Source organism: Daucus carota, chromosome 5 (genome assembly GCF_001625215.2).
Source record: "Daucus carota subsp. sativus chromosome 5, DH1 v3.0, whole genome shotgun sequence".
Lineage (NCBI taxonomy): Eukaryota > Viridiplantae > Streptophyta > Magnoliopsida > Apiales > Apiaceae > Daucus > Daucus carota.
The window spans coordinates 42,995,627-43,014,430 of record NC_030385.2 but is presented as its reverse complement, the minus strand read 5'-3'; the positions used below and the strand labels follow the sequence as shown (position 1 = coordinate 43,014,430).

Below are 18,804 nucleotides of genomic sequence, written 5' to 3'. Positions count from 1 at the left end.
AAAACACATTATAGAACTATATTTTATCGGAGTCTCAAAATGCGTGCCGAAAAATAACGTAAAGAATCTGGTGGGACGGAGGGAGTATCTCTTTAACAATTATGTCAAAAAATATTATAAAAAGAAACATCTTCATTAAATAAATAAACCGGGTCTGAAGCCCATATAATATTGGGTTTGGGCTGTCTGCTTCACTTTTATTTTCGCAGGATATACGTACACAACTGTGTATCACCTTCGAATCCATTTCAATTACGAACACTCAGCTCTCTCTCTCACTCTAAAAAAAACACAGTTGTGCGTGTAAAGCAAGCGAAGCCACAGCTCCAACACTTTCTCTCTCTGAGCAATGGCGGAACACAAAACTAAATACGATCGTCAACTTAGGTCTTACTTCCCTCTCCCCCTCTCTCTCTGTGATAATCGTTTTGCCCTAATTGTTTGATTTTAATTTTGAATTGAAACCTGTAAGATAGTTTAAGTAAAGTTGTTACTAATGTATATTTATCGAATAGTTATGCGATATTGAGATGCTTAAACCTCAGTTTGTTTCTTTCTTTAGAAATCGAAAGAAGAATTGTAGAATTTAGTATACTCAGTGTGACTTTTTTGTCTTGTTCAGTTCTAGTGTGAGAAACTACGAAATATGTAAGTTGAATTGACCTAGTTGGATAGTTTGCTGCGTGAAAATTATGACAAATAATTGTTTGGGTATAGTGCAAAAATTTGTTTAAGAAATCGGGGATTTAAAGTTACTTGTTCTAGTTACGATGATATTTTGGGATAGTGTGAAACGGTCATGATAATGAAGCTGCTACTAAGTTTGAGAAATTTTGACAAAGGACTAGTTATACTTTGTTGGGAATTGGGATAAGAAAACTAACAGTAGGTTTCGGTTGTCGTGGATTTGGAGCATGTTTGTTATAGTTACATTGTTTTTAGGGTTAAAGCGTGAAAAACCTGGGATGATTATGTGGCAGGATTTGGGGTGAGCAAGGACAAGCTGCCTTAGAGAAAGCAAGTATATGTCTACTTAATTGTGGTCCTACTGGTTCAGAAACCCTGAAAAACCTTGTTCTTGGTGGTATTGGAAGTATTACTATTGTTGATGGATCTAAAGTTGAAGAGGGCGATCTTGGAAATAACTTTATGGGTATGTCATGTACTCATGTCTCGTGATTATTTTCCTTGTTCACGTTTGAGTTTCTGTAACTTATGTTTCGTTTAATGTATTAGTGGACGAGTCATGCATTGGGCAGTCCAAAGCCAAATGTGTCTGTTCATTTCTTCAAGAATTGAATGATGCTGTTAAAGCCAAGTTCATTGAAGAGAATCCAGAGGAATTGATTAAAACGAACCCTTCATTCTTTTCTCAGTTTACCTTGGTCGTAGCTACACAGGTATATTTTTACTTGTAATATATGAATGTTGATGTTTAAAATCACCAAAAAGTACTTTCGAAGATTTCAAAGTTACTGTGAGCAGGTCAGCAAAGGGATGATCTACACATCTCCTTGCTCTATGAAATATAATGTGCTACTGTAAAAGGTTTTCTTAGGCTGCCAATTCATTATCATTCATCTGTCAGAATCAATTTTTCATGATGTAGCAATGTTGTTCCTAAAATACGTCAATTGGGGTTTTGTTGATAGCCTAGTGTCAAGGCTCTACTCTCCTTGCATCACTCGTCATGGGTTCGAATCCTCCCTATCCCCCCCTTCCTGTATACACAAGATGTACCACCTTAAAGTATTAAACATTTCGTAGCATGCCACTTGTGAGTATCAGAAATTAAAATTCTGCCAAACCAAAAATTAAGAGTAATCGTGAGAAACTTAGATTGGTACCAACCCTGAATGGTGAATAAAAGTCAACTTAATGCCTTGAGGATTTGATATTATATGCAAACACATACCGCGTTATAATAAGTGTCAATAAGTATCATGCAATTTTTTTTGTGCGCTTCTTGTTGAATTGAACTGTGGTCTGATTAGTAAGGTAGGCATTAACTAATCGATAAATTTTTTGACCTATAATCCCTGTGGGGTATCATCTTAGAATTCAGTTTATGAAAAATCAGTATATCACATTCATGGTCTAGACTCTAGCTTAAACTGGTAAGATTTGACTAATATAGTGGCTTAGTAGATGGTTCAGTAATTAGGTTACCTGTATAGGATGTGAGTCACGATGTTGGAAAGTTTAAGGAATTGCAGTGTTCTGGTTCAGTTAGGTTCTTCATATGTCTATTAGTATGATGAAAGATGGCAAACAGTATGCAAATTAATTAAAGAAACCAGCTCTTAAGGAGACACTTTTCAAGCCCATAATTTTTCTTGAGGAGACACTTTTATTCTTTAAAGCCCTTAATTTTTCTTTTTGTCAATCCGTAGGTAGCAGATCTGAAAAAAATCAGAGCTCACATGACTCTGAAAAACTTTCAATCAGAGTTCTGTTATTAATATTTAAATAAGTGAGGTTCTGTTTGACTTGACATAAAAAGATTATTTTATTTTTGTATTTATTTGGTATCCCTTGATTTATTCTTTACATATTTAGTATCCCTTTGTTTATTTTTTCTATTGATCTTTAAGTAGCAGATTTGATAAAAAATAGAGATCACAATTCACATGACTCTGAAAATCTCTCGATGTGATTTCCATTATTTTTTATACTAAAATGAGTGAGGTCATGACTTAGAATTTTTTTGATTATATTACGTACTTTTATATTGTACCCTTTTTTTTCTTCTATTGATCGTAATTAGCAGATTGATAAAAATTAGAGTTCAAGTGACTCGGAAAATCTCTGATGAGAGTCCTATACATATATTAAAATGAGCGACCGAGCGAGGTATTGTTTGGCTGGACTCAAAAAGATTTTTTTTAATTATATACATTTTTGTTATATAAACTCACAAATGAAAGTAGGTTTTCTACTTTCAAGTTGTTATATATTTTGATAGTTCAGTTGACAACTTATAAGTTATCCTATATAAAAAATTGTTTACATGTGGCAAGGTTAAATATTATATCTTGTCAAGTCAAATCGAAAGCTTGCAACAAATCGCTGAAACCTTACCTTAAAAAAGTTACTTTGTCATGTTTCTGAATTTTGACTCCTATGTAAAAGTAGTATAATCATTTTTTTATACCAGAGGCTCCCTGGTTTAACGTTATTGCCTTGCTTCTTAGCTGGAGTTTGAGGGTTCAAGTCTTGTTGAAAGAAAATTGGGTGTGTGAGTGCTCTAAATTATAAAGAAGTGATTTTTTACTCATAAATATTTGTTTGGATAGTTAATATAATGACATATAACATAATATTTAGTAAGTAAGAAAATAACTTCAGAATAGCAGAAGTTACTGGTGGCGAGACTAAGGGACAGTTTGGTTTGGGCAGTTTATGGCATAAGTTACAATCAATTTACTACATGGTCTTCCACTCTTGTGTGTATGAGAAATGTGACTTGTAAGTTGAATTCTAGGAAGTAGAAAGCAGTACTTATTAATGTGACTTGTAAGTTGAATTCTAGGAAGTAGAAAGCAGTATTTATTTATGTTACTTAATGAGAGATCAGAGATGGTAAGAGCACATCTGAAATTCAGGATATGGAATGATTGCTTCACTACGCTTACTTTCCTTCCTGAATAGATGTCAGTTTGGAGCTATTTTTTACTTTTGAAGTTTTATTTATGGCTGTAGCAGATAAATTTATAACCATTCAACTTTTTGCCGCTTCTGTTGTATTGTTCTCATAATATACTTTTCTGGTTTGATTGCAATTACTTGACTTACCTTCAAATGATGAATCATTGTGCATAGCTGGTGGAAGAATCAATGGTAAAGCTGGATATAATCTGCCGGGAAGCAAATGTTATGTTGATATTTGCACGGTCCTACGGTCTGACTGGGTTTGTTCGCATCAGTGTGAAGGTACGCACTATGTATATCTATTGTAAGTACTTACGCAGGTGATCTTAATATATTAAATTACCGTCAGGGGTGTACAAATTTGTTTTGCGAGGGATATGTTGTACTATTACAAGAATCTTAGAATTATATGTTTGCTATGACCTTTTAGTGTAATAGGTGCCATCAAGGCTTCTATAATAGAACTTGACGATCAGTATATAAAGCAATTTTTCTAATATATAATATTAAGGGCTGAGCATGGTTCGGTTTGGGTGGTTTTGAAGGTCTAAACCAAACCAAACCGAAATTTTCGGTTTTGAAAATCTAGAAAATCTAGAAACCGAACCAAACCGAGTGCTATAAAAACTGATCCAAAACCGAACCGATTCTTAACGGATTGGTTCAGTTACCAATTTTTTTTTTAATTATGTTTTCTTAGAGAACTAAAATAAATAACTTTTATGTGTTACCCTTTCTGTTTCTCAACAAAACACTTCGAAAATAAAGATGACACTTGTATAACTCTTCGATAAAAATAATTCTAGGTGTTACACTTGTTTGTTGTTATGAAGAAAAATAACTCATTTGACTTTAGAAAAAGAAATTATTTATGTAAATTAAGAAACTATTAATTATCAACTAGTAGTGAACTAGTGATAAATAAGGATGTAAATAAAAGTGGAGAATGGTTTTCAAATGGAGAAACAACTAGAGTAATGGACGCCGCTTAAATTTTAAGTTAAATTGTGAAAATATTATTTATATAATATTTGTATTAAATGTCCGGTTATTTCAGTCGGTTGGAAAGTGAAAACCGAACCCAAACAGAAAATTTCGGTTTTTTAATTACCAAAACCGAAACCAAACCAAACCATTTAAAAACCGAAAATTTCGGGTTGGACGATCTGGATCGGCCTAATTGGATTGGTTTCGGATAATTATGCTAGCCAACGCAGTCTTCTAACCTTTGTATTTGGGCAGGAACATACAGTAATTGAATCCAAGCCTGATCATTTTCTTGATGATCTCCGATTAAATAACCCGTGGCCTGAGCTCACAAGGTATGATTTTTGGGATGTTTATATTTTCACAATTACTTTGTCCATATTTTGTTGTTGTACATTAGTTCTTACCAAGTTATTCATCAGTAGACTGTATTTCTTTTACTACTGATGTATAAAGGGTTTGAGAAAGGTTTATATCGAAAGAAGAAGAAAGAAGGGCAAGGGACCTAAAAATATAGAAGCACAATGCTTGTAGTCAGTTTCAAATGCCTCTATCTTTTTATTATTATTATTATTATTATTATTATTATTATTATTATTATTATTATTATTATTATTATTATTTGCTTTTCGGTAAAGGCTGTTTGAAATCATAATATTTAGCTTCACATCTAGTATGACTTCAGTTTATAATTAGCATCTGTAATAGTATATAATCTATAAATAATATGATATACTGTACTTGGGAAGATAATTTCTAGTTAAAAAGTTGGTTATAATAGTACTAGAAACTTATGGAATATTGCGATACAATTTTAAGTGGCTTTATTGTCCTCTTCTGTATCAGTATACCTCAAAGACGTGAATTTTAAAGTATAGTAATATCTATTATCCTCCCTCTAATTAAGCTAGCCAATGTAACGTGCAAACTACTTTTGCTAAGTATTTACTATGGTCTTGTTTGGAAGTTAAAGGTTTAAGAAAGAATCGGGGGTTTGGGCCACATTAGTGGTTTGACCATGTGAATCATCTAGTATTTGTGTTTGGTAATTAGCGGGTCGGACTCGGAAAACTGAGGCCATGTTTGGTATTGCTGTTGCTGACAGCAACACAACATTTATCTAAACAGCAGGTAAAAAATTGTTTGGTAAATCTAAAAATAACTTTTCTGAATAATAGTTTTTGGCTTAAATGCTGCTTTCTAGCAGGTCCCCCATACTTTTCGAAACAGCTGTTTTTCAGCTTTTGCAGGATGATGTCACAGATTCTAATATCAAACCTCACCAAAAACATTATTTTTATATTATACCTCAAAATATGCAAATATCAAAATTATTACCAAAACATTATCTGATTTCTGCAACACTTTTTCTAACACCTTTTCTAACAGCATAGCAGTTTTGAACAACACTCATATACAGATTCTAATTTGGAAAAAGCTGCTTGGAGGTGCCTTTTCAATCAGAGTATGGCCATGTGTGTACTTAAAATACAAAAAGCTAATTAAACAGCTATATACCAAATAGTTTCATACAAAACAACTAATTCAATCCGCTAGTCAAAAGAGTTGCTTCATTCAGCTATCAGCTAACCTTTAATTGTCATACGGTGCCTATCATGATAGTTTATCTGATTATTACATAGTGTGTTAAGAGATTATTAGTAAGTACGGTTAAAAATATTTGAAACATATTATACAGGAATGTTGCTTTTAATTGTATATGCCAGCCTGATTCTGCATCACTCACCATGTGCAACTCTTATGTGTAGTTACTAATTATTATCTTCTGGTTTCATATTTTCATGTAACCCCTTTACCATCTATGTATTGTTTGCGTGACTGTCATTAGATTGTTCTTGATTGTAGGTTTACGGAAACTATTGATATAAATGTGCCTGATCCCGTGGTTCACAAACATACACCATATGTTATAATTCTTATAAAGATGGCAGATGAATGGGCCAAAAGTCATGGTGGATGCCTACCAGCAACCAGGGATGAGAAAAGGGAGTTTAAGGTTTAGAATTTTTTTAGCTGCCGTATGTAGTGTTATATACTCTATCACTGGATCAAGTGGTTGATACATATGTCTGGCTTAGGAAATGATAAAATCCAGGATGATAGCTATAGATGAAGACAACTATAAAGAAGCTATAGATGCTTCATTCAAAGTTTTTGCTCCTCGAGGAATTAGTAAGTGCATAAACAAAAGCTTAACTTTGTTTCATCTAAATTGAAGATCTGAGGGTCATGTTGAGATGTTATCGATTCTTTTTCAAACTTCTTATATTCCCGTTATACTTCAGGTTCGAGTTTGCTACATGTTATCAATGATCCTTCTGCAGAAGTTACTTCCAATTCATCAGATTTTTGGATAATGGTTGCAGCTCTTAAGGTAATGCTTTAGCTTTTCTGACCCACTTTTATTTATTTTTTTGAATGTGAAATAATTTACAGTGTGGAGCGTCCCTGGATGCAAGTTGTAGAAAAGATCTCCATAAGTGTTTTTATAATATATTGTACAAGTGAACCTAGTGTTGTCTTCAAGCTCTCAGTGCTGGAATGAAAACCAACCCATGAATTTGGCCATCTTCGGGTTGTTTTTGAGCTTAAGTTGAACTCCACATCACTGTTTCCTCTGACCTAGTATTTAGCTTTTCTGGTTTATATTTTTTGCCACTTGGTACAAGGCACTACACAGTCACAAATTCTGGTATATTTCTTGCAGATCCTATTTTTTCTTTACAAAAAAAATTACTTCCTAGGCTTACTGAGAGCATGTACCGGGATATTCCAACTTGGCAGTAGTTCACCTGCCTTCTTTTTTTTGTGTTCATCGTTCAGTTTTAAAGCTCAAAAGGAAATGATTACTCTGTATAATAGCTAACATATATAGACAAATTCACTACTTTCATACCTGATTGACTTCAGACAGTTAATTATAGTCAAGTTGCAAAGTTTAGGACCACATCTTACCTAAACTATCCTTTGTCAAGTACTGTAAGCCTACTCTATATCGGTGATGCTTTTATATATGAAATATCTATACCTTCTATTTTTCTTACTTCATCTCATGTGGGTGAGGTTGGCGCCAGCAGGTTTTACGCTATTCCTGAAGCCTTTGTCATTGTTTTTCTAATTTAAGCCTCTGCCTTTTCAACCACCAAAGTGTAACTTGTCTGTAGTTTATTTTTTCTACATGTTTTAGGAATTCATCAATAATGAAGGTGGCGGTGAGGCACCACTTGAGGGATCAATTCCAGACATGACATCTTCTACAGAGTCGGTCCCTGCTGCTTCTTTTTTTGTCATCTAATTAATTTTCGATGTTCTACTGTATTTATTACTGCTTTGTAGGTTGTATGTAAACTTGCAGAAAATTTACCAAGCCAAGGCTGAGTCTGACATGCTCATAGTTGAGCAGCGAGTACGGGATATATTGAAGAAAATCGGTAGAGATACAAATAGCATCTCAAAGACCAAAATAAAAAGCTTTTGTAAAAATGCAAGGAAGCTGGCAGTAAGTATGCATTGCTGTAAATTATAGACAGATAAAATTAGGGGTTTCAAAATTGTTGTTATGTCTCAAGAAATCACAACTTACATGAGAACATACATGGGTTGGATAATATTACGGGTTCCCCCTAAACTAACAAGGCATGAGGGCGATGTATAACCTTGTCTAAGACATGCATGAGATATCCCTAGCATTGTAATGTTCTGTATTGATTATATTCATATTACTTCATCAGGTATGCAGATATCGCCTTCTTGAGGATGAGTTCAACTCCCCTGTGCAACCAGAGTTGCAAAAGTATCTAACAGATGATGATTATAGGTATGTAAATCTCTTCTACCATAACCCACACACCACACCTTGCAAGGCATAAATTATCAAACTAATAAAAATGACTTTTTATATAGTCTAGAAACCCAAGTTATTTCCCAAGATAGTAGTAGTGTGTTGTATTAATTAAAATGTACTGGATTTCCTGGCATAAGAAAATCCTAGTTGAAAACTCAAGGAGAAGATGTGTCGTATTAAATGGAATGTTAAACTTGTGTTTCAGGGGAATATGTTGTTGTGCAATATTAGAACTAATATTAAAAATACTAAAATTTAAATTCAAATGTGCATGTGATAATAATTACTCCCTGCGTCCTGATGGGTTCTCATTGTTTTTGGGCACGGAGTATAAGAAAAATGAAAAATTGTGAGGAAAAGATAAGAAAGTAGGTGTAGTTGATGAGACAAATAATTTTAGTATTGAAAAATGTGCTATTTTAAGAAACAGACAGAAATGAACGGGACATCTAAAGACAGAAAGTGTTAGAAAAATGATGAGTACTTTAGCATATGGGTGTCTTGTTTTTGTGTGCTTTAATGATGAGGCTTGTTACTATTCTTGGATTCTTTTAAAATATTTCAGCTGCACTGTTTTACTGAATTATTGAGCTCTAATTCTTCTGATAAATTGATGAAGAAAGTTTGCTACTGGACACTCGACACGAAAATTGTGTATAGTTTATTTATTTTCTCAGCAGTTCTTAATACCGGTTTTCTATTCCTTGCAGTATTGCCGTGGGATTCTATGTATTACTCCGAGCTGTTGATCGATTTGTTACCAACTTTAATAGCTTCCCTGGGCAATTTGAGGGGTAACTTTTACCAACAGAATCACTGCTATGATTCCCACTTGATTAATCTCAGTGGTCTAAATGTCAAAATTTTGTTATCAATTTTTCAGTGTCATGGATGAGGATATATCTCGATTGAAAGCTACAGCAGTTGGCTTACTTAATGACTTGGGTTGCAACAGTTCAACTTTGACAGAGGACCTTATCAATGAGATGTGCAGATATGGTGCTGCGGAGCTCCACGCAGTTTCTGCTTTCGTTGGCGGCATCGCATCACAAGAAATTATCAAGGTTTGTCTTGTTATGACCGGACTATGTTAATTACTGCAATTTAGCTATGCAGGAAATTCAGTAGATTGTGGAAATGAGTGCATCAAAGCATTCTCTTATACCCCACCATTATTCATGTTGCATATCTATATTTGTCCTACAGCTCATCACTAGGCAGTTCATTCCCATGTCCGGGACATTCATCTTTAATGGCATTGATCACAAATCTCAACTGCTGATGCTGTAGCTAAAGCACAAGGTAGGAAGGTACATTTTAACTAATTTAATTGCATGGGGAGATGGCAACTGTGGTATAGTTTACCTTGGAGATTGATAATATTCTACATGGGCTAAGAGGATCAAACTGTAGCGCCCATTGGTGCATCCAATTTCTTGTCAAGGACTATACATTTTCGCTTTTACAAAATTAATATAGTTTACTGTAATTTTTTGGGAGACAAGGATGCATACTTGCATGTTTGAATGATGGTTCTTAACTTCTTATTGCAAGTTTTGTACGATTATATTTCTGATGGAAACAAGATGATATTTATGGGTAAGATGTGCCCAGTGGTGGGTTTATCCTCTGTTGTCCCGGGACACCCGGGTTCGACTCTGGCTCACCCCAAGAATTCCAAGAATTGTTAGAACAGATACTAATTTGTAAGGCATATAATCCTGCATTGTCAAAAAAAAATATTTATCGGCTTTTATTGGTTTCAGATGTGAATTTATTAGAGTGCAAAACGTTATTATTGTTAGAGCCAGGATTCCTCTGGAAATGACTAATGAGAAACCCAGTCATCCAAAATGTGATGTTAGACATGTAAGCAGGGTTGTCAGGTGGTTCTGGAGAAGCAATTGCTGAACTTGAATGTAATTTTCGTTACAAAAAGAAAACCTAAAAAGGTGATCCCTGAGTTTGAATTTAGAATACTCTCTTGTTATTTAACGTTTGATATTTTAGGAATATTTCAAAGTGTATGAATAAAAAGTTAAGTAACCAGTATAACATACAGAAGAGTTCAGAAAATAATAAATATTACTTTTTGAATAATGTAATTTAATATTGCTGTTGAAAAATAACAAACATTGAAAGAGGCAATATAATTGCAAGTACAAATCATTTCAATTTTTCAAGGCCAATTTGACAAATATTTATTGCAACAGCTTCTCAGATTTAAGTCATTTTCAACTTTAAATTAAAAATAAATATCATTTGTGTAATAAGTCAAAAATCGATTTAAAATTAGAGATAAGTCAGACTCTGCCTTCAAACTGACTTGAAGTCGAAAGTTAATTTGAAAATACCTTTTACTGTGACTTCATATTTTTAAACTTTTTTATATATATAAAAATTATCCTAAATCATAAACTCATAAATCAGTTTATCATTATTGTTATTAAAATTAATCAAACATACATTTTAAGCTCGAACTGAAATCATATTCAAAACCAAAAGACATTTTTATTTAACTTTTCCTGTTGATCTACAAAATTTTAAACTCCAAACTAACACCTAGGGTTAAAAATGAGGCGGGGAAAATGGGGAACCCGCCCCAACCCGCCTCAAATGGGGCAGATCTGCCCCGCTAATATGGGGAATGAGGTAGTGACGGAGAATGATTTTCTGCCCCGCCAAAATGTGGAGCAAGTATGGTATTTGTTGAATCCCCGCGGAGATTCCCCGCCCCGCCCCGGATATATTTAATATTATTATTTTATAATACACAAAATTATAATTTTACAATGTATGACATGTCTCTTTGATTTCTATTATATTTAGTTTTTTTTCTTTTAATATACATGTCTCGTATATTTTTATTAAATTCTGAAGAAAAAATTACTAAATTTTAAAGTAATTATTTAAAGTGCAATATTATAGCAGTGAGACGGGGCGAAATTATATTAAATCCCCGGTGGGACGGGGATTAAATATAAATCCCCGCGGAGAATGCAGCGGGGACGGAGCAGGAAAAATATATATGGGACGAGACTGGGAAATGAAGTTCCCGCCCCGAACCCTCCCCATTTTTAACCCTACTAACACCAATACAAGGCAATGTCTGAGCCCGCTCTCCGAGTGGAATGAATAAACCCTATGTTTAATTTGGGTTTTAAACACTAATAATTGGCTTAGCTGATTGCAGACGAGCCTTGGCCACAGCACCGACCAAATCATCATCTGATCATCCTCTCTTCTGCTTGCCACCTGTCTATGAGGGCGCGCACAGTTGAAGTCTGAGAACTTCACCTCTTTATCTCCATATATCTCCTCGACCAGTCGTCATGATCATTATTCATAAACCAGTTCTTTGATCATGATAAGATGACAAAAAAGGCCATTTTAAACCTTGAAAGCTTAATTTGAGAAGGATCAGTTGACTAAAGACCATCAATCAATTCAAACACTCATTTATAATTGAATTTTAAGCTTATTTTATAAATTTGTTTACTAATTATGTAAAAATGGCACATTGTCAAGGAGGCTCATCCTCTAACCTAAGTTACAAAAACCAAAACAAATAAAATAATAAAGAGAGCAATTAGGGCAAATATCATCATCAGCTGTCCTTTCACACTAGCTTTCTTCATAACCATAGCAACCTTTTTCTGCATTCGATATTTGGGTCAGGAGAATTTAATCAGACTTAAATTGACGAAATTATTGAATAGAGATTTATAAATAAATAAAAAAGAGAGAGGGAGAGAGAGAGATAAATATGTCATTTAGCTCAAAGTTTCAACCGAAGGCACATATATACTTACTTGAACAAAATCAAGACGATTTGATGTACTATCCATTTCATTACCCAACTCATCTAATATTTTCTCCTGTACCACAAGCGTTCACATAGCATTGGTTAATTAATACTTCATAGAGTTTTTCCAAATTTACTCATGCATTATAATAGAATTCTTCAACCATCATATTCAACTGATGACTAAATACATCAATATAACTAGTTTCCTCAAAATGATGGGTATACTTTTCTTTAGTATATATAAACTGACCTGTGAAAGGAGTTCTTCATGTATAGTAAGCCCAACACCTCCAATTCTTTCTACACTCGCACTGAGCTCATCTAGTTCTTCATCCTGTTGCCTACAAAGCACCCACAATTGTATATATGATGAACAATATGAAACACCGGAATATCAGAATAACACTGCAAGGACAATTGAATACTGCACTGAAAATGCAAGAAACTAAAAACAAGTTTTTTTTATCAGTCACAAATCGACATTATGACCTACGTGTTACCCTCCATTCCGAAATATTCTAGTGACCATCCTAAGTTTTTATCAGTTGTATCTCTCACATTAGCTCATAAATGACGACATTATAGAGATTAATCTACAACTAAAGTACAAATACTAGCTAAAATACTTGTTGCAGTTGAGGTAGAGTGAGACTTTACTTTATGAGAAGTAACTGTCTGTCCGACTCTGATGATATGAAATCATCATTGTTTCTGGCAATATACTGATTGGATCTATCTGTCTGATTAGAATCTGGTAGCCTCATAAGTTCACGACGTGTTGCACTCGCACTGATGTTACCTGTGCCGTTCATTTCCTTTCCAGCCACTACTGCATTCTTGACATTGCTCAGCTGAATCACACAAAGAGAATATTTCAAGATATGAGAAATTAACTCAATGAATAAAAAGGCAGAAGATAAATATCATGTTTATCAAAGAAAACCTGGGTTCGGGCAGTGCTGGTCCACCTCCTTCGTTTTTCAAGCTCCACTACAGTGAGTCCATACAAAGAAGGATCCCTGGCTGCTACAGAAATTGTCTTCTCCAACTCAACCACCTTTCTATCAAAAAGATAGGTTTCAGAAGACATGCAAAATTTGTTAACCAGAAAAAAAGGATACTGAGGCTTATCGAATCTGAGCTAAAAAAACAATCTTCTATTGGACAAAGAGCATGTTTAAATGGAGAAACCAACTGGCATAACAGTTTCCACACTGATAGTGTAAAGTGATAGATACTGGTCCTCTTTAGCCATTGCCAAATCCTGCCCCGGGTATTCAGGGAAAACATATACTCTACATTTTAATTACACAATTCCGCATTAAGTCATTTATTCTTCTTAAAATTACCATGACTAGTACCGATTTGAGCCGTACCAGTATGCTGATCAAATACAACAAGGTAAACATAACACAATCAAAATCAAGAAAATTAATCTCAAGATATTAATTTATCAGGGATTTATCAATACCCGATCGAAAATCTGTTCACTAAAACACCCAAGCCACAAACTGTTTCGAAAACTCAAATCACAACATCAACAATCCAATTTATCCATCATTGCTTCACGAGCACACCATTACACAATACAAGCACAAGATTAATCTCACAACAGTGCCATTAGCAACACTAACTCTACCAAAACAACAAAATAAAAAATTAGAGTGATCACACTACCTGCCACTGAATACTCTCACAACCAGCAAGCAGCTCCTTTGTAAGATGGCCATGATCCACAGCATCCAATGCCATTTGTTCCCATTTGTGAAAACTACTTAGCAATTTATCAATCTAAACAACCATATAAACAAAAACCAAATATTAAAACCCTTCGATAAATCTTGCATCATACAATATTTCAAGAACTACCCATTAAATAACTTACAGAATCTTGAATTTCTTCTTTCACAATGTAAAATGGATCTTGAGCTGAGGACATTGTCAAGAACTATACACACATCAAACCCTAAAAAATTTAAACAAATAAACAAACAAATATTTAGTATTACAAAGATCAAGAAAAGATATAGTAATTGCACTAATAATGAGATTTAAATCATACCCAAAATCTCTTCTTGAGCTAGATACTTGGTTCAGAAGTAAAAATTGAATCTTGAGATTTGTGATCTGACCCGGTTACCCGATCCACTTCCTTTTCAGCTTCTGCGTGTGATTGTGGGGCCATGCCTATCATTCTCCAATATATAATTTGAAATATAACTAAAATTATTTATCATGTAGTTTTATTTAAACAAAATAATCTTTTCAACGAAGAACATAATAAATAAACGTATTTCGCCTTATCTCTTTCATTTGTATGGAAGAGTGGATTAAATTTTCTGTATTTTTGAAAAATGCTTGAACAATTTTCTATTTATTTTCTTTTCAAAAAAAAAATTTCTATTTATTTTATATCATCAATGTTGTAAAAGTTGAGATGATATTAGTCAGGTAGAGGATAAAAATGCTGATTAAAAATTAATCGCATAGTCGAGAATATTATAATAATTTTTAATATGTTAATTAAATCTATCATATACTATTTTATTTAATAAAGACTTGTGGTGATTATTAAAAATTGAACCAGACACACATTTTATAAGGAGTTAATAATCAAGTGACTTACTGAAGTCGGCTCGATATATCAAGTTGGTCAGCAAACTCAAAAGAGTCTCAAATCGATCATTTAAGTCATTTACATGTATTTTTAAATATGAGTTGAAGGAGTAAAAATATTATTTATAGAGGTTTACACATTATTCTTGAATGCTTCCACAACTAAATGCAAGGTTATGACTTATATTATATATGATAATATATTTAGATTATATCAAATTTATTTACCATTTATTTTTAATTAAAACGAAAAAATTACTATATAATAAAAAAATAAATAGTAATTAAACTTGATAAAATCTAAATATATTATCATAAATACTAGAAGTCATAAGCTTGTACTTAGTTGTGGTAATATTCATAAATAATGTGTAAATCGCTATAAATAATATTTTTACTCCTTAAAATCATATTTAAAGATACATATAACTGACTTAAGTGATCGATTTGAGACCATTTTGAGTTCGGGGACCAACTTGATATATTGAGCTCACTTGATTATTAACCCATTTTATAAGAGATTAATCGTGATTATAGAATTCTTAGATTCATGCCTATATAATCATATATGATTTTATAATGATAAAAAAATTGACAGGGAAGTAATTCACTGAAATTAATCTTATCAGTTTGAAATTGAATTGGACGTCAACAATATTAAAACAGAACATATGGACTACGTTAACTTTTGGACGGTAGACATACAGCAGAAGCCCATTAAGTCCAATAGTCCATTCAGTTAGAACCATCAATTACAATTTAAAAATCACCGAGTCCGGCCCCTCTGGTGATTGGGCCAAAGAAGAATTGTTTTGTCAGGCCCAAAATAAGAATAGAACACCAGCTAAGGTAAAATTCAGAAACAAGCAAGGTATCTCAGAATCCCACACAAAGTCACAAAGACATCAGCCATGCGTGTGAGATTTAAATATACAGCTGATATCAGGATATATTGTAATTTAAAGTCCAGACGGTAATAAAATGGAAAAAATATTTACAAATCATTCGGGACGAGAAAATGTAAAATAAAAGTTGTATCTGAAAAAATTCAATATTCAACCGATCTTAAGAAGTCATCAAAACTATGCATATGCCTAATTCCAATGCACCACTTAGAAACAGATGTGTTGTATACAAAACAAGCCCTTGATTTCCTCCTCTTTTTAGTTTTGACCAGATCAATATCGAATTCCACATTTCCCTTTACTTGTATCTGAAGAATATGCCTAAGATGCATTCTTGGGATTATGGCTCGTATGAAGAAGACAGCTTCTTACTTTTTGCATATAACAAATTTTTTGCTTGAGAATGGATTTAGTAAGAGCGGTAACGGATCACGTGTCTCCTTTAAAATTTTTATAACAAATTTTCATCATTTAAATTTTATAAAATACAAAAATGTTTCTAAAAAATTTGAAAATTTATAAAATATTTTTCGAAAATTTGCTTTGTGTCCCAAAAAAAAATTATAGATCCGCCCATACTTATCATCATCATATTAAAAAAGGCTAAAAGCTTGCTGAGATTTGTCGAGTAAATTATGGTGCATGGCGATTAAATTAAACCATCTCTGTTTGAAATTTATACTCCAGAGTCCAGTCAGATTGCTCGCTCCAAAGTCCAAACCGACCATTAGCCCCGTCAGATACTAATATTCTACAGAGCTGCTCTTTGTAATTAATTTTATCATTCATTTATTTATTGTTCGTTATTTGAAATTAAATCAGATCAGTCGATTTCACATCCTCTTAATCTCCTCTGAGGCCTGAGCTACTACTAATTTATGCTGTCATCCTTAATTGCTACGTACCACAGACAGACCCTTTTCAAATATGCTTAACTACGTTAGAAAGCTGTTTAAGGATACATAATCCCCACGGTGTTATGTAATTAGCGTGACTAACACAAGGTAAATGGTAATAACCTGTAACATGAGATGTCTATATCATGTTATCTGTCATGGTTTGTAAAGGTAAAGCCCTGTCAATCATTTTATGTTGAATAATTACAAGGAAACGCAATTCATGTGTTACTTGGATGTCATTCTTTTTCATGTTTTAAGTGACGCCAGAATGTCTTTAATTATCTTTGGCTTTCTACCCTACTTAGTTTCAACTTTTGGGGCACTATTGCATTTGCTTAGCACCTTCAATTTGAAAATAACGTAAAAGAATAAGGGCTATTTGCACTACCTGATATGGAGTAACCCGGGTTGTCCATACCCGGGCCTGCACAAGGACCATGATCCCCGAAAGACACAACATCTCAATCCTACCAGGATACATCACCCGGGAGGGGTATTGGACCCGGGTATGACTTAACCATGCCTCTCGACCGGGGTCCATACATGTACCAGCCGACACTTGCTGCACAAGGCACAGACTGACACGATAAAGACAAGCATAACGGTCAACTACTGGCGATAAAGACAAGCCAGGGAACATTCCAAAATACTATCTCCGCGCTGACACCTGGACACGTGTAGGGGATCAAACCCCTACACGTGTAGGACCAGGATCCAGGTATGCACCCCCAAACCCTAATCCTTGGCCTATAAATAGACCAAGGATCAAGAGTCTGGGGGTTAACTTCATTCTACACACTCATTCTCACAAACACTTACACTCAGCATATATTCAAACACTCTCAGCCACCAGCAACCACCAACCGAACACCTTCTCCCACCACATATAGATAGCACTTTCTCTAATTTTTATCCTTCCGAAACCCACGCTTACTCTCACGCCGGAGGCGCTTCGGGGCAAAACCCCCCCGCCGGCGTTGTTTTGTAGGCTCCCATCCAGCAGCTGCACCACGGAACCACCACTCACGGCGGAGGAAGGACCGGGATCGGAGATTGGCGTTATCATTTGGCGCTAGAAGGAGGGGAAGGTGTCCTCTGTCCTGTGGTCACGGTGCCACTGGACTCATCTCCTACAACAAGCCCCCGAAACGGGGGTCCGAAATCACACCTGTAAGCTCTCACCAAACACCCAGCTTCTCAAAACCCTCAGCCATGGCTTTTCTTGATATGTGCATGTTAGCAAACCCTGTCTGAGCAAAACCCTAATCTTGTCTGTAGCACATAAAATCTTTTTGTCTCACACCTGCACACATTTTGTCACTTAACTATTTGTGGTATCTTTGAAAATAGTAAGTTGACTACTTGTGCACACTATTTCTGGCATCCTATCACTATCTATACTATTTGTGAGCACTGTCACCAAAACAGCAACCATATACCCTGTGTGAGTTCTTGAAACCATGGCAAAAAGAACACGCTCCCACCTGGGTCTTCCCCAGAACCCGGACAACCCTCAGACAGACCAGGATAACCCGAACCAGGATCATGCCTCAGGACCTCTCTTCACCCATGTAAACCCGGAGGAGAATCAAACCATCAACCCCAATGACGCCCGGGTCACTATCGAAATGAACCAATACAAGTACACCGACGTACCGATCACCACCCTCCACCTATCACAGCTCACCAAAGAGGATTTGGCTGAGGCCATCCGACAGTACCAGGATCGCCGGGAAAGCAACCGCAGACTTGAGGACATCGGTGAGTCCGAGGACTCCGGGAACAGCCGTCAATCCCGGGGTTCCGTCTTCGACCGAATCGGAGACAAAGCAAAGAAAAAGAAACAAAAGGAAAGTGAGGAAACCCGGTTGAAGATTTTGGCCGAAAGGAAAGAACAGATCCGAAAAGAAGAAGAGGAAAAACTTGAGCAAAAAATCGCCCTCCGGATTCAACTCGAAGAGGAGAAGTTGACAAAAGGATCCCGGTCCAAGCGATACCGGAAGGAAACAACACCCGAACTCATCTCTGATGACGAAGATGAGAGACCGGGACAAACCAACCTCAGAGACATGA

The 18,804-nt window shown here is 34.9% G+C and overlaps 2 protein-coding genes across 3 annotated transcripts; one reads left to right on the top strand and one right to left on the bottom strand.

The window, feature by feature from the left end:
- The first annotated feature begins 173 nt into the window (after positions 1-173).
- On the top strand, positions 174-10,070 carry LOC108223463 (NEDD8-activating enzyme E1 regulatory subunit AXR1). The gene is made up of 14 exons (XM_017397745.2): positions 174-387; positions 981-1,153; positions 1,237-1,400; positions 3,823-3,933; positions 4,894-4,973; positions 6,505-6,655; positions 6,738-6,831; positions 6,945-7,033; positions 7,847-7,920; positions 7,996-8,158; positions 8,391-8,476; positions 9,214-9,297; positions 9,387-9,567; positions 9,710-10,070. Exons 1-14 carry the CDS (start codon positions 350-352, stop codon positions 9,791-9,793), a joined length of 1,572 nt encoding a protein of 523 aa, XP_017253234.1. The 5' UTR covers positions 174-349; the 3' UTR covers positions 9,794-10,070.
- Positions 10,071-11,945: 1,875 nt separating this feature from the next.
- On the bottom strand, positions 11,946-14,499 carry LOC108220869 (syntaxin-61). Of its 2 annotated transcripts, XM_017394746.2 has the most exons (8): positions 14,374-14,499; positions 14,197-14,277; positions 13,989-14,102; positions 13,255-13,368; positions 12,969-13,162; positions 12,562-12,652; positions 12,316-12,381; positions 11,946-12,159 (listed from the first exon to the last, which is right to left on the bottom strand). In XM_017394746.2, the coding sequence occupies exons 2-8, from the start codon at positions 14,248-14,250 to the stop codon at positions 12,049-12,051; spliced, it is 744 nt and encodes a 247-aa protein (XP_017250235.1). In that variant the 5' UTR covers positions 14,251-14,277; positions 14,374-14,499; the 3' UTR covers positions 11,946-12,048. The 2 variants fall into 2 exon arrangements, with proteins under 2 accessions (XP_017250235.1, XP_017250236.1); XM_017394747.2 differs by lacking the exons at positions 14,197-14,277; positions 14,374-14,499 and having other exon boundaries at positions 13,255-13,372.
- Positions 14,500-18,804: the final 4,305 nt, after the last annotated feature.

Excerpts from the sequence above, each read along its gene's own strand:
- LOC108223463 (XM_017397745.2), top strand. The coding sequence starts at position 350 with ATGGCGGAACACAAAACTAAATACGATCGTCAACTTAG. Across the intron at positions 388-980 it reads AAATACGATCGTCAACTTAG|GATTTGGGGTGAGCAAGGAC; the intron begins GTCTTACTTCCC and ends ATTATGTGGCAG. Across the intron at positions 7,921-7,995 it reads GACATGACATCTTCTACAGA|GTTGTATGTAAACTTGCAGA; the intron begins GTCGGTCCCTGC and ends ACTGCTTTGTAG.
- LOC108220869 (XM_017394746.2), bottom strand. The coding sequence starts at position 14,250 with ATGTCCTCAGCTCAAGATCCATTTTACATTGTGAAAGAAGAAATTCAA. Across the intron at positions 14,103-14,196 it reads AAGAAGAAATTCAAGATTCT|ATTGATAAATTGCTAAGTAG; the intron begins GTAAGTTATTTA and ends ATGGTTGTTTAG. Across the intron at positions 13,163-13,254 it reads CCAGCACTGCCCGAACCCAG|CTGAGCAATGTCAAGAATGC; the intron begins GTTTTCTTTGAT and ends TGTGTGATTCAG.